Genomic DNA, 15,857 nt, shown 5'->3' with positions numbered 1-15,857 from the left:
TGTTCATGCCTTTTTAATTTGTCATTTATTAAAATTATAAATATATATTTTAACTCAAAAGTACAGTTTTTAAATTTAACCCTAACCCTTGTGCGTGTTTTTTATTTTGACAGCGAATGCGCACCTGGGACCACTTATGTGCAGCCCTGGTTATTTAGCTCATCATATTGCAGCCACAGAAATTCTTTTGTCCATGAAACCATAAAGCTGCACTTTCTTTTTGCCTTATAGTCTGATTTGTCATAACTTCTCCGTTTTGTGGTAAGCTTTTCTTTGGCTGTCACTTCTTCACCCTGACCTGTCTTATTTGGCTCAGCAGAACTGAAATGCTTTTACACGCTCACTCACATAAGCTCAGCGATTCTCTGCGTGATCAACCTCTCACATGTTTAAGCTTGCTGCGGGAGATTTCACTTGTCATGTTTGCATAGTAAGCTAACGATTAATAAGACGATGTCAGAGGAATTGGTGCACAAATTATCATCACTCACAGATCAGTGCTGTCGCTCTCTACACACAGTTCGCACGATTGCAAAGTGAAAGCAAAAAAACAAGCGCAAATTCAAACGCGACTTCAATATGTCACATATTGACAGTGGCTCACCGATGCCAATGACATAATTACCCAGCTACATTTCTGAAAGAATGCAAAAGCATTGACATATGTTTTTCCTACAATAGCCCGACGGGCAGGGAAGAGATAGATTTTGGTAGCCCGACTGAAAAAATCGCTAGCTCTGGGACGTCGGGCTAGCGATATTGCAAGCCCTGTATCTGATTGAGGAATCACTCATCTTTGGAAAAGAGAGTTTATTACAGAGAAATGGCTCTTTCCAAAATAAAAGCTATACTATCCGCTTCTTCTGGGCTATATTCTCAGCAGCATAAGGAGAATCATGTGCTAACAGCTGTCTAAATGACTCGGCTAAAGTTAGTAGCATGCTTGTTGTTTTTGTCTTTGCACTAGGATGATGTCGGCGTAAATGTGCAGTCATATTCGTTGTGTTCCCACTAGTGCTTTCAGGTTAATCTCGTTGAAATGACCTTAACGCCACAACACGGCAAATCTCCGTTAACGAGCTACCGCCGATCGCTCCGTGCATGGGGCTGGGCTAGACGGCAAACACTTTAACGAGCTAACTGCGCTAACACACTAGTTCACACCAATGTAATTGAGCATTGCATGGCACATCCAACATACTGTTTTACTTTAGTCCATGACTCGCTTACCTTCAGGGTCATACGTCACATGGAAACCAAAATAATTCCAAACGCCAGATCTGAATGAGGGTGGGGGAGGTGCCCTGCGCTCTTCCTTCTGACTATGCTGTCTGTGTTGAGCGCTCAGTGGATCTGCGCTCGACAGTGCAGCCTAGGCGGAGTAGTCGAACACAGATTCACTGAGCGCTCAACACAGACAGCATCGTCAGAAGGAAAATTGATAAAATAAATTACAAATGTTGTATTGTTCGATACATATGCGTACCGAACCGAAAGCACTGTATCGAACGGTTCAATATCGATACGAATATCGTTGCACCCCTAATATATATATATTGTGTTTTTGTAAAGAATAAGCTGGCGATACATGTGACTGTAGTTTATGGGTGTGGCTGTTTATGGCTTCACTGAGACATTTCGTGCCATTTCTTTGTGCTCATACTAAACAAATGATAAACATACCTCTGAGACCTGAACATAAACTGCAAACCACTGTCTTCATATCTCCCTGCATGATCTTAATGGTTTGAGCGAAGCACTTTGTATGTGAAATTTGCTGTACAAATACTTGCTTTGACTAATATTTCAGCAAAAAAGTGCATATTGTTTATGTTTAATGTCACTTCTGGAGGTCTCATTCGTGATCGATGTATTGAAAACCAAATTTAGCCAAACAGAGCAGAACTGCTGACACAGACAGGAAGACACATCATGAAAAGTAAACACAGAGATAGCATAATGCTAAGGTCATAGATTAAAAGGAAATGGAAAGCACTAATGCATCCTTTTAAACAATCTAATGAGAACTATTTATATATGTTAATATAGTATTCTAGCATAGAGTCTTTACAGGCTCATTGTTATTGGTAAATGAATAATCACTTATGTTTTACAGCCATGAAAACAACATATTGGTACTTGTTATTCTTGTGGTGAATGAAAGGTGTGTAAAAGCAGCAGATGAGATAAGGATATGTGAGATCCTGAGGAAAAACTGGAAATCTGGCATTTTTACAGATGATCATAGCTGGTAAGTTATTTTGTGAGGTTCACATGGAGTTCCTGTAATTATTGGAAGATTTAATGGTGCTGAATATGCCAGACGATTGTGCACACTGTAGCTTAGGAAAACCTGGGGATAAGTGATAATTATTTGTTTGAATGTAGTTATTTTAAGCTTTTTCTGCGACGTCAGAAATATCTCCCTGTTTATATTAGATTGAGACCACGTGTGCATTAGATGGAGAAGTTAATAATAATAATAATAATAATAATGGATTACATTTATATAGCGCTTTTCGGGGCCCTCAAAGTGCTTTACAATTCCACTATTCATTCACTCTCACATTCACACACTGGTGGAGGCAAGCTACAGTTGTAGCCACAACTGCCCTGGGGCAGACTGACAGAGGCGAGGCTGCCATATCGCACCATCGGCCCCTCTGGCCATCACCAGTAGGTGGTAGGCGAAGTGTCTTGCCCAAGGACACAACGACCGAGACTGTCCGAGCCGGGGCTCGAACCGGCAACCTTCCGGTTACAAGACGAACATCCAACTCACGTTGTATAATTCTGAAGATTTCACTGTGAATCACAATTGTGCAACTGTGCATCTGCATTTCAGCACAGCTCATTTGCTGATACATCCATTTATTTCTTGTATTTGTTTCACTTCTGGAGTGTGAATGAACTCCTGCCTTGTTTGTCCATACCTTCTATTTCACCTCAGGAAGGGTTTAATGAGAAGAATAAAGAATAGACTATTTAGATATATATATATATATGTATGTACATGTATTTGCTGTGTAAATGACGGAATGTTTGTTTTTGTTGTGCTGGAAGTTGTAGCTCGTCTGCACTTTTGCTATACATGATATAATGAAAACAAAGACTTCCAGGTCTAATTCTAACAGCACAGTCATGTCATGTGATTGTTAACAATCCAAGCGGCATATCCATTCATCAACATCTTACAATTAACCTATTAACTTTTGATTCATTGGAGCTTTATTTTTAAAGGGGAACATAAAGAGTACTTGTATAACAAAAAACATGAAGTTCTCACGAAGTCACATTTGAAGTGTTACTGCTTGGTTTTGGAGTTTTTTTGTTGTGTTTTTGTTAATGGCAGACATGGAAACCCTAATGGTAGCACTTACAAAATAATAATAATGCACCTTTTGTTGAGGACTAAAGGTTTCAAATCTTAGCAGTGCTTTCTAGATCAGTTATAATCAGTTAGAACAAAGGACAATTACTACTGATGTGCAGACCTTCTTTTCCTTTTCATTTATTTTGTGGTAATTATGAAGTTAGGAAGTGTGAGTTTTTAAACCGATAAAGGCACTTACAGCAGCATTCACAAAGTGGGCCAACCCTAACTTCCTGCAAAAACCCACACCTATTATTTACAAATCATAGGCTATTTGATTCTATAATTTTTACTTAAACAAAAGCGAAAAACATTTTTTAAAATAAAGTAAAAAATTGGGGAGGGGGGGGCGATTTAGGCCTCCAATGCAAACAGTTGATGACGGACCAGCTGTGCAGCTGCAGTTAACATGGTGCTCACAGTGAAAAGCCCACCAGTGTTCTCTTGCATAATTGCACTGCCACTAATTGGTAGTTTGGCCACAGATGTATTGAGCCGACTGGAGATTTTTAAAGAGCCTGCTGCACCTACACGCTGTGGGCAACCTACGTGCAGAAAGCGCTACGTAATCTTTGTGTGTGTGTGTGTGTGTGTGAGTGTGTGTGTGTGATGTGTGTGAGTGAGTGAGTGAGCGTGTTACAGACAGGCAGTGGAGCGTCTCTGCTCTCTCGTAAGCATCGCGGGGTTTAATCGCTCCTTCTCCCTCGTCTGCAGGAGGCGCCCGTCGAACCCGTCTGTCTGTCTGTCGTCGTTCCCTCCGTCGGTCTGTTTTAGCCGTTGTCTTTAGACAAGTTGAAGTTTGGAGACAATAACCCGTCCTTTTGTTTTACACCCCTCTTCTCCTGCTCTTTGGGTGAAGCTTCACTGTCATCCCGGAAGATTCAGCACCTTCTCTCTCTCCTCAGAGGAAGTTGAAGCAAACAGGTGCGTGAACCCACAGCTCGTGTATCCATCGCCCTTATCTTAAAATATGTTAAAATCGTCCGTTTGATGCTACTAACATCTACACAGTTGTTTATTTATTTATGCATTTTTATCACACACTCCAACACAATAGATCCGTTCTCTATTCCGGTTATTTCAATTTATAGTAAAATCCATTCATCCATTCATGGATGCTTAACAAAGGCTGTGACCAGCAGTTCCTACAGGTGGGATTTCCAGCAGCCTCAGAGCACAGCTGCTTGTATGGGCTGAAACCCATATTTGCACAAATATTTCAGCCGGCGATATTGGCTTGGCAAACCTGTCGGAGGGAAAAGAAGAAGGGCGGTGGCATCGTGTGTGTGTTTCTTTCTTTTTAATATCGGGCGTTTCATTTCATCCCAGTGTGCTTTCTCACTGTTCCTGTTTTCAGCACCCTCACAGCTGTGTGTGCGTAAAATAAATAAATAAATACATCGGGAGCCAATCGAGCAGCCATGGACGCGTTAATGAAGGGTTTCTCTAAAGCCAAGGACGGGGTCGTGGCAGCGGCCGAGAAAACCAAGCAGGGAGTGACCGGAGCGGCTGAGATGACGAAAGACGGGGTTATGTATGTCGGTGAGTTCTGGATTTTAATTTCATTGGTGACAGTGTTGCCAGAAAAAAAATCGACGGGACCTTTCCAATGCTACTAATTCACTAATATTAGTATAATTACTTCTATTATAGGCTGATTACTGAATTCAACAGGGGACTTGTGGGTTATATTTCTAATTGACCTCCACCTGTATGTTGTTACAGGTACTAAAACAAAGGACGGAGTCACAACAGGTAACAGCATACATTATTTCACTGCCTCTCTGCATGACTTTACCCGTTTTCTGAATTCAGTCTGACTTTTGGTTTGGCTCAAGCTGTTAGAAAAGGTAATCTATCCAAATCCACAGGTGGTCAGTAAGAGAGCTGTACTGTAACTCTGTAGGTTGGGGTTATATTTCACTGTTTAACTCAACACAAACCGCCTAATCCCCCACAGGCTATGCCTTGCCATTTCTCATACATGAAATACAGAGAAGCAGAAGGAGGCCGTCTGCTGTAGGCATTCAGGGAAATGGCTGTGCTTTTGTAGGCAGGTGGGATTATGAGAGGAAAACACAACAGCGTGATGTCTTATTTATTGTGAAGGTGGACAAGGGATCTTTGCTTCCAGTGGGACTAAGCGATGCACATTAGATGATCTGATAATCTGCTTTCAGGTGGTCCGCACAGACCAATCTAATGCCCTATGAGTACCCACGACTTGACTAACTATCTATTGGCTCACTGCCAATCAAGACAAAGCAAACATCACCTCAGAGTTGACTACATGGCAATCTGAACAGTTCTTAACTGTTTTGCAAAGTCACTGAAAGCCTTAAATTCATTCAAATTAGCATTACAAATTCCTCATATTTAAATTGTGGGCCAACATTGGGTTTTTCCAGTGTTGCTGTAGGGAATACTTAAGCAAGACATCAAACAGACAGCAGAAGGTTTGGTGCTTGGCGGCCCACATGTCAGTTTTTAATGACATTTTCAATCTTAATTTCACAAAGAGATCTCACTAAAAACACTCTGCAAGACGCATACAGGAACGCTGTTGAAGACTGGATACGTCACAGAGAAAGCTTTTGAATGGGAAAGCCCGCAGCCAGCTCCCAAAGTTGGCCTGTCAACCAAATGATATGTCAGGTGATGATCCTGTTTTAAATAACACCGCAGGCAAAGCAAGTACGTTTATTTACACCAAAGAAAATTATCATTGGCAACAGTTGACTGGGACATGCTGTTGCCACTAAACAAATGTAATTGCTGTAGTTTTGGAAGTAAAAAGTGTTCCCATTCTTCCCATCAAGACTTTGTTTTTTGTTTGTTTTGGGGGTTTTTTACTAGTGTGACAGTGTGTTCTGGGATTATCTTGCAGAAATAAGAAAGACAATTTCAAAAAAGATATCGTCCAGATGTGCAAGTTAGATGTGCTATCAAACACACCCAGAACATATATATATATATATATATATATGTGTGTGTGTGTGTGTGTGCATATTGTTGTGGCTCTATAGAGATACATCCTCTATTCTCCTCCTTTCATCCCTACAGTTGCAGGTAAAACAGTGTCTGGAGTTTCTCAAGTGGGTGGAGCAGTGGTTACTGGAGTTACTGCCGTGGCCCAGAAAACCGTGGAGGGCGCGGGCACCATCGCCGCTGCCACCGGACTGGTCAAGAAGGACCCAGCCAAACAGGTAAGAAAGAAGACTGTGTTTTTCTATATCAGTATAAGAACTGATATTACGATATGTAAGACACGTATATAGAGTCTGCAGTGTGGGTTACAAATTTGCCTAAAGAGCTAAAGATCACTGGTTTGATCTTTGGGGTTGGATCTAATGGATCTGGATATAAAACGGTGTGGTTTACAAAGTTTTAGATATTGCAGTCTCTGAAGAGGATGCAATCTTCTCAATACAGTCGGTATATATAACTCCAGCATTGAATACCCAAAGCTAATAGGTAGCACAAACACAGACCGTGATTACACAGTTACACCAATTTTAAACCATCATCTGACAGATGGAACTATACAAATTAAGGATACAACCTCCTTGTTTCATGCTATGATGAAGACCACAAACATTAGCATGTATGATAGCGTGGCTAAATAAATTGGTGTACCTCGCCCTATGGAAGCTGGGATAGGCTCCACCCACGACCCTGAATCGAATAAGTGGAAGAGAATGGATGGACGGATGAATGAGATTAAATTTTGTGTTGTACTACTTATTACTTTTAGGTCTTCAGGGTTTGAGTTTTAGACATTACAATTACAAGATGATAAGTGATAAAACAAATTCCAAGGGACTCTGGAGTTTTCTAGACTTTTCTTTTCCTCACCAAGAAATTTTTGATAATTTTGCAATTTCCAGTCATAACACATCCATGTGTCTTAGAATTTTAATTTTAGCATGCATGACCGAACATTATGGATGCTTACGCTTCCCCACGGCCAAATCAATATACCCTATATGCACGCAGTTAAAACACACCGCAGGAAATGTCATTTGGAGCCCAGCACATCCCTCCATTTCATGCTGTGGCCGCAAGCCATAACCCATTACTGTGCCAAATGGCCTCCTGACCTTGAGTCATTTGTCATCAATTCTCATATTTCTTCTCTGAAATGGAAGGTGTTACATATTGTTAGTTTTCCTGTGTTTTTCATCAGTCAGTCTGGCCTTCGTTTGTCACAGTAGGAGGAAAAGGCGAAGGCGGTTTACCGTAGCAAACCATTTACTGCTGAGACACAAGTCAAATATAAAGTATGACTCTTCTTCTGCCCTTTCAGTGGGTTCTGTGATTGTGTATTTTGCCACCGTCTTTTTATACATCTCTCTCTTTGCCTTAAGACTGAGATTTTGAGAGCAACTTTTGCATGGGTAGGGCCTAAACCACCAGTTAAGACAAATTTTTTCTGAAATTACAAGTAGCCTTTTGATTTCACTAAAAGCACTTTGGAACAAAATCTTATGGTTGTGTTAATGTCGCAATCTTACACCTGCATAGAAAAAATTAACTATTAACCCATGATACATTACTGTAGCATGTAGTTTGTTGTATTTTTTTTTTTATCTGATGTCACAGGAAAGAGGAAGGCTTGACTGAGAACATAAATCATGCCCTTATTTTACTTCATATTTTACTTTAAATTGACCCATACTTTGAAAATAAACACCATGACAAATTAAAAATGACTTGAAAATAAGGTTTGAGACAATTATCTGATTAGGATAGTGTTAGCTGAGGTCAAAGATCCAGCGAGAAGTGGATGCATTTTCCCATAGGCTTCTAGACAGTCAGACTTCTTTATGCAACCAGACAAGTCGCCCCCTGCTGGCCGTGAGAAAGGTTTAAGTCACTTCCGAATTGATTTCACTTTTAAGCGTCAGCATTAGTGTGTCTAGGTTCTTCATATACATTGATGGGACAAAGATAATACAGCAGCACACCGAAAATAAAGTAAACATGGTCAGAAAAGTGAAGCTAACTGCTCTTTTTAATTACTTTCACAAGTTATTCCTAAAAAAAAAAGTAAATACTTAACATTTGTCAACGCTGTTAGATCTTGATGTGTTTTTGCAAGAATCCCTGAACAGAAACAGCAAAATTAAATGTGTCAATCACCTTTAATTGCAACTTTAGATCTTCACTTTTGCACTTCTGCTTCACATCAGCTCACATTAACATTGAAACTCTTTAGCACTCGAAAAGACAAACTTCAGCATAAGCAGCAGAAAAGGAAAGAAAAAAAGCTGTCACCACTTTTGTTGTCAACACACAGCAGTTACATTCTCCTGAACTTACACTGTTATATATCTGGATTAATAAGGTGTTAAATTTTGCTTTTCTGATGGCAGCGTTAAATTTGCCTGCAATAATTATCCTCCTCTCTCATAACGCTGCTGCGAGCAGCAGGAAATAACAAGCCGGCCAAATATTTCCCAGGGCAACGCAGAGACTTTGTCGAACGTTTGTTGTGATGCTCTCTCTTCCCTTAATTAGTTATGAAACACGGGGGAATCCATAACAGCAATTTAACAACAGCATGCACACACATGCACACATTTCTTTAAATCAGCCTTAATTGGCCGTGATTAGCAAATAAGTACCCAGTGGAAAGATAAGATACCAAAGAAATCATTGAGCGATTTCTCCTGCCGGTGGCAACAACTAAAAGGGTAGAAAGGGTTTTTCTGCAGCTTTTTTTTAATGCTTTCATCTTTTGTTGCTGGCAAAAAAAAAAACCCTAGAGCATCTGATTTTTTTATGAAAAGACAGAATTGGCCGGCAACACCTTTCATCTTTCACAGAAGTTGTTTTATTGAAGCAGCGAGATAAATATTCAGTCTAAAGGAAGAATCGTACATATACATTTCTGCACACTGTAACTACACACACACACACACACACATTCAACCAACCATGCTTCCAATATGTCTGTACAATAACTTTTCTTTTTCAGTGTCAGGTGAACTCACCTGTCAGGCATAACATTCCACATGTAGACTTCTGTACTTCTGTTATACCTTCTTCAAATTGACTTTAGATTTATAGTGCACATGTACATTTTTACCCCCCTTATTTTTACTTTATTGTGAGATTAATAAAGTATCTATCTATCTATCTATTAGGGGTGCAACGATATTCGTATCGATATTGAACCGTTCGATACAGTGCTTTCGGTTCGGTACGCATATGTATCGAACAATACAACATTTGTAATTTATTTTATCAATTTTCCTTCTGACGATGCTGTCTGTGTTGAGCGCTCAGTGAATCTGTGTTCGACTACTCCGCCTAGGCTGCACTGTCGAGCGCAGATCCACTGAGCGCTCAACACAGACAGCATAGTCAGAAGGAAGAGCGCAGGGCACCTCCCCCACCCTCATTCAGATCTGGTGTTTGGAATTATTTTGGTTTTCATGTGACGTATGACCCTGAAGGTAAGCGAGTCATGGACTAAAGTAAAACAGTATGTTGGATGTGCCATGCAATGCTCAATTACATTGGTGTGAACTAGTGTGTTAGCGCAGTTAGCTCGTTAACGTGTTTGCCGTCTAGCCCCATGCACGGAGCGATCGGCGGTAGCTCGTTAACGGAGATTTGCCGTGTTGTGGCGTTAAGGTCATTTAAACAAGATTAACCTGAAAGCACTAGTGGGAACACAACGAATATGACTGCACATTTACGCCGACATCATCCTAGTGCAAAGACAAGTGGAAGCAGACAAAAAAAAGCAAGCATGCTACTAACTTTAGCCGAGTCATTTAGACAGCTGTTAGCACATGATTCTCCTTATGCTGCTGAGAATATAGCCCAGAAGAAGCGGATAGTATAGCTTTTATTTTGGAAAGAGACATTTCTCTGTAATAAACTCTCTTTTCCAAAGATGAGTGATTCCTCAATCAGATACAGGGCTTGCAATATCGCTAGCCCGACGTCCCGGAGCTAGCGATTTTTTCAGTCGGGCTACCAAAATCTATCTCTGCCCTGCCCGTCGGGCTATTGTAGGAAAAATATATGTCAGTGCTTTTGCATTCTTTCAGAAATGTAGCTGGGTAATTATGTCATTGGCATCGGTGAGCCACTGTCAATATGTGACATATTGAAGTCGCGTTTGAATTTGCACTTGTTTTTTTGCTTTCACTTTGCAATCGTGTGAACTGTGTATAGAGAGCGACAGCACTGATCTGTGAGTGATGATAATTTGTGCACCAATTCCTCTGACATCGTCTTATTAATCGTTAGCTTACTATGCAAACATGACAAGTGAAATCTCCCGCAGCAAGCTTAAACATGTGAGAGGTTGATCGCACAGAGAATCGCTGAGCTTATGTGAGTGAGCGTGTAAAAGCATTTCAGTTCTGCTGAGCCAAATAAGACAGGTCAGGGTGAAGAAGTGACAGCCAAAGAAAAGCTTACCACAAAACGGAGAAGTTATGACAAATCAGACTATAAGGCAAAAAGAAAGTGCAGCTTTATGGTTTCATGGACAAAAGAATTTCTGTGGCTGCAATATGATGAGCTAAATAACCAGGGCTACACATAAGTGGTCCGCAGGTGCGCATTCGCTGTCAAAATAAAGAACACGCACAAGGGTTAGGGTTAAATTTAAAAACTGTACTTTTGAGTTAAAATATATATTTATAATTTTAATAAATGACAAATTAAAAATGCATGAACATTTTTTGTATCGAAAAAATATCGAACCGTGACACCAAAGTATCGAACCGAACCGTGAATTTTGTGTATCGTTGCACCCCTACTATCTATCTATCTATCTATCTATCTATCTACCTACTTACCTACACACACACACACACACACACACACACACACACACACACACACACACACACACACACACACACACACACACACACACAGGGACTTTTCCCAGTGAGAAACTAAAAAAGAAGAGAGCATCAGATTGTCCTCATTTAAGCGTCATTTCCAGCCGGCTCAGCCATTAAACTTCATTAATATTGATTTTATTTAAAAATTGATGCCAGGTTGAGAGAGTCCATCAGCGATTCCCTCCTGTAGATGATACATACACACAGACACACACAGATCCACAAACAGAGGATGGTGGGATGCTGAGTTTTGATTAATCTCCTCATCTGGTTGTTCCGCCAATTCATCATCTGCTGGTGAGTCATATCATGACAAGAGAGAAGTGATGAGGATAGTGGGAGAAGAAAATGAGGCGAGGGTGGGCAGCGTAGTAGAAAACGTGGCGTAGGGCAGAGGGGAAAATGGTCTCAATAAACACATCTTATTGATGAAATCTTTTCAGCCGCGTGTGATAAAAGCTGCCGTTTCACGTAAAGCAGTTTTTGCTTGAAAATGAAACAATACAACATGGTCCCTAGAGAGCTATCGCTTTAGTAGATTCGCACAATATTGCTTCACTGAGATATATGAAGCAAATTTCTGTGTAAAACTTTTGCCCAAAGTTGAGTTTGATCGCAGCAAACACACAAGGTAGAATTCACTGTTACAGTGAATGTCTCCGGCTCCATAAGGGGAACAGATGGAGGCTTGATGGGTGGTGTTAAATGCAACAGCAGGAGGACAGGGTGCAGTAACTGGAGCACCTCACATCAGCCTTTCATCTCAGTGCACTGTGACCACTCCCCATTAAGGAAGGTCAGTTCAATGGCACAGTGCAATCAAGGGAAAATAGGAGACATCACCCACCCCTCGCCCAGTCTTCATTAGCGTTTCACGCCTCGTCCTTGTCCCGCTTTTAGCAATCACAGTGACCGCCGCTCGTAATGAAAGTTGTGAAATGAGCATGAGTTAATGCATCCGCGAACAAAGCTGGAGCACAGTGAACTGTGCACGCTGTTTACGTTCAGTCTTTTTGTTTTATTCTTTTCAAAGTTTTTAGCTCAGTCACACACAGATGAATTAGAAGGCCGCCACTTCAGATCAACTCATTGGTCGTCTGAAGATTTTAAATGAGAATAACCACAATTACAGGAGCTTCATTTTCATGGTTAAATTGAGTCCGTGTCACAGGCACAGCAGCTTTAAAAACTCAATGTTAATCGCTGGAAGAAGATAAATGTTTTGCTGACCCACCACTTCATCCTGACCTCCTCCTTTGTGGATTTTGTGACTCATTAACAAAATCAACAGGTTTCCTGTTGATTTTGTGAGACGCAGAACACGTAGGGGCTGATGCTGTCAGTCCACCCCAAATATTTTTTTATTTGAAATATTCAGATAGATGACTGTAGAAAACTGTACAGAAATGTCCTCACACGTCCTTTTAAATTACTTTTGCCAAACTTTCAGTCATGTAATATTCCTTCTGCAGACACAAAAGCAGGCTCAAGGGATCACTCAGAGGTACTGTAGTCCCACAGCATATGTGGGTGACAAATGCGGAGGACACAGCGATGCAGCCGGTGTAGTTACATTCAACGTAATGACTGTAATTTGTTTTGGACAAAGGTGTCAAAGAAATGTAATTTGATGTAATTAAATTGTGTCAGATCTTAAAAATGGGTCCAAGCAAAGTTTGTAAAGGAAATAGTGCAATCGCGCCCATTATCGTATCCTTATTCCAAGGTTTTCCTGTGTCTAACAATTTGAATAACTGGAAATGGGAATATCAGTACATTTAAAAGTGAAGGTCGGGTCTTTAGGCTTCGGTTTGGCTTGTTAACTCTGTTGCTTGTTCACACTACAAGCAACAGAGTTAAAAAAAAAAATGGACAACCTCAGTAGCTACACCTTTTCTATGTCACATGTCATCCTGGGGCCTGTGTGTACGTGTGAACATTGTGATCGGGCAGGGCTGAAAAAACCTTGGGTTTGTTGTGCGTCACACAAGCATCAGGTGTCAGTTTGGAGCTTCCATTGAGCAGGACTCACCTTTGGCTTCTCACCTGTAGACTTATTCTGAACCACACACGGGACAAAAGATGCATGTAACGCCATGACATCATGCAGTGGTTATGGATGTGTAGTGTAGTCTGTGAGTCTACACAAAGAGCTTTTCTTTTCCCCAGCAATAATCCCATGCTGTGCATGTTTGCTCAAAGTGACCACCGTTCTGAGTGCCGGTCTCTAATACCAGGGAAGAAATTACATTTCTTTTTAATGACAGTTGGATGCAGTTAGTAGCACATCTACAGCTCAGGATATTTCACCTGCGTAACCATGTTTTTTATTCTTTCACTTTTCTTGCTGTTTTCTAGTTTAAAATACAGTCGCATTTTAAAGATTGGGGCACAAATAAAAATAAAACGTTTCTCTTTGGTCTTTCTCCAGAGTGACGATGCCTCAGCAGTACAGGATGTGGCAGAGTCACCAGTTGATACGGACCCTGCTGATGTCACAGAGGTAAGGCCCACCTGCCCCCACCGACCGTGTTAGCTACGAATCACACTTGACTGGATAAAGTCTTGCAGGTGTAACCTCACCTAAGTTTGATTAGAGGTATTACGGTATAAAACTATTCATTCATTTTAACACATATTTAGCAAATGAATAGTTAGCCCAGGGACATGGTAACTCGCTGTGTCTTTGGCATACCCAAGACAATAATCTTTAAATTACATCAACATTTCTGTTAAACAAATGAAAGGTTCATATATTATTTGGCATTTGCTGGCAACTTGCTTAAAGGTTACATCCTGCTTAAGGCAAAGACAGACTGTGAGCAGCTCCAGACAGCCACCAGAGTTCATAAATAAACCATTTAATGGGTGGTGTAACATTATCTCCGTTACTTTGCACAGTTTCTGTGATGTAATGTCATTAAGCTGCACAGAGATGCATCTTTCAAGGTGAAAACGATCGCGCCGCAGGAGGTCATCTGCATCCCAGATGATAAATCCAGACCTCTATTGTTTTTGGCCTGTTTCAGGAGGACTCTGACGAATAACCTGCTGGGGAGCGTCGCTGTCGAGGATAAATGATCGAAACATTCCATGTTGCTCTGCCAAGTCCCGTCGTGCCTCGTTTTGGTCCTTTATGGAGTCTGTGCTCAGCGTCGGTGTGCGTGCGTGTGTGCGTGTTTCCGTCCGTGCCGCCCCGTACGTCTGTACAATATCCGTGTAAATGTTGTGAAGATCGAAAGATGTCGCGTGAACGTGTTGGTGTGCGTCGGTGTGTGCCTTTTAAACATCAGTCTCGAAGGAGACCTCAGGTGTGTGTCCTCTGTGACCAGCTGTCATTTACAGTGACTCCCTCCCACTGAGAAAGCCAGCTGATCACTGCGTGTCTATGCGTGTGCGTGTGTGTCTATATATTTGTCAACTGTGTGGCTATGTCAGTAACTCAAACATGGAAATATACTGCAGTCTACAAACACCTAAGTGTCTCTATATAAATGAACACTTTACAGTGATCTGTTTGAGATGGGAGCAGAATAATATTCTCTATTTTTGTCTGTATACTGTCACTGTTTTTTGCGGTGGACTATAAAGTGCTGAGCTATTTGTGCTTTTCATATTTTTTAAGTTGTCACTGATATAACAGATATACTATATCATGTTGGATGGACTTTTGAAAACCCAGAGCATGTAAGGAACTGATATTCATTTAATGGGAATTAAATGTTGAATAAAATGTGTAAAAGTGTGAGACCCATGATGTTTTTAGAATTGTGCTTCATTGCTCAAATTAAATACAAAAGGAAAGAAAAAGCTATTGTCTAAAATAAAAGAGTGTAAAAAGAAACAAAAAGGCAAATCGCCTTTAGTCAGTAGTTGAGGAATAATTAGGGCAAAGCTATTTAAAAGTGACAGATGCGTCTTTAAAATGAATGCAGGAGATAATGGGCAGCCACTGTAATTTGGCAAGCACCAGCGTAATATGTTCAAATCATATCTGTGTGCCAGCTAAGATCTGGGCTGCGGTGTTCTGCACCAACAGGATGCGGTGAAGTCAGCTCTGACTCGTGCCAACACACAGCGCAGTAGTCACGACAGGAAAAAATAAAATCCGTAGCAGGGAGTGTGATCTGATTTGAAAGATTCAAATCTATCTATATAGATCTATATCTATATGTGTGTAGACTAGCTTTAAGTAAGTTGGCTGACCTATAACAATAAAAACGTGTTGAGAGCATTTTTAAAATTGTGGTGAGCGATGTTATGTGAATAACAGTGTATGTTAAAACAATGATCACACTGATAGTTCACAAGCTGGATGTCAAAGCATCTTCACTTTCTCACTGAAAGTGGGACAAAAATCAGTCTGTCCCCCCGATGACAGCCACTTCATTAGGAACAGTTCATTAGGTGTTCAGCTGCTCATTAACACTAATATCTAATCAGCCAACTACGTGGTAGCAACTCAGTGCATTTATGCATGTAGACATGGCTGAGAGGACCTGCTGAAGTTCAAACTGAGCTTCAGAATGGGGACGAAAGGTGATTTGAGTGACTTTGAACACAGCGTGGTAATTGGTGGCAGATGGGCTCGTTTGAGTATTTCAAAAGCT

General features: G+C 40.8%; 1 protein-coding gene across 1 annotated transcript; it reads left to right on the top strand.

Moving 5' to 3' along the window:
* Positions 1-3,998: 3,998 nt before the first annotated feature.
* On the top strand, positions 3,999-15,004 carry LOC120714177 (alpha-synuclein-like). Its single transcript, XM_040000256.1, has 6 exons — positions 3,999-4,297; positions 4,731-4,915; positions 5,099-5,128; positions 6,437-6,579; positions 13,679-13,750; positions 14,277-15,004. Exons 2-6 carry the CDS (start codon positions 4,795-4,797, stop codon positions 14,292-14,294), a joined length of 384 nt encoding a protein of 127 aa, XP_039856190.1. The 5' UTR covers positions 3,999-4,297; positions 4,731-4,794; the 3' UTR covers positions 14,295-15,004.
* Positions 15,005-15,857: the final 853 nt, after the last annotated feature.

The sequence above is a fragment of the Simochromis diagramma genome, unplaced genomic scaffold, assembly GCF_900408965.1.
Source record: "Simochromis diagramma unplaced genomic scaffold, fSimDia1.1 OVJJ01000596.1, whole genome shotgun sequence".
In the NCBI taxonomy this organism is placed as follows: Eukaryota; Metazoa; Chordata; class Actinopteri; order Cichliformes; family Cichlidae; genus Simochromis; species Simochromis diagramma.
This window is presented reverse-complemented; position numbering and strand designations above follow the sequence as displayed.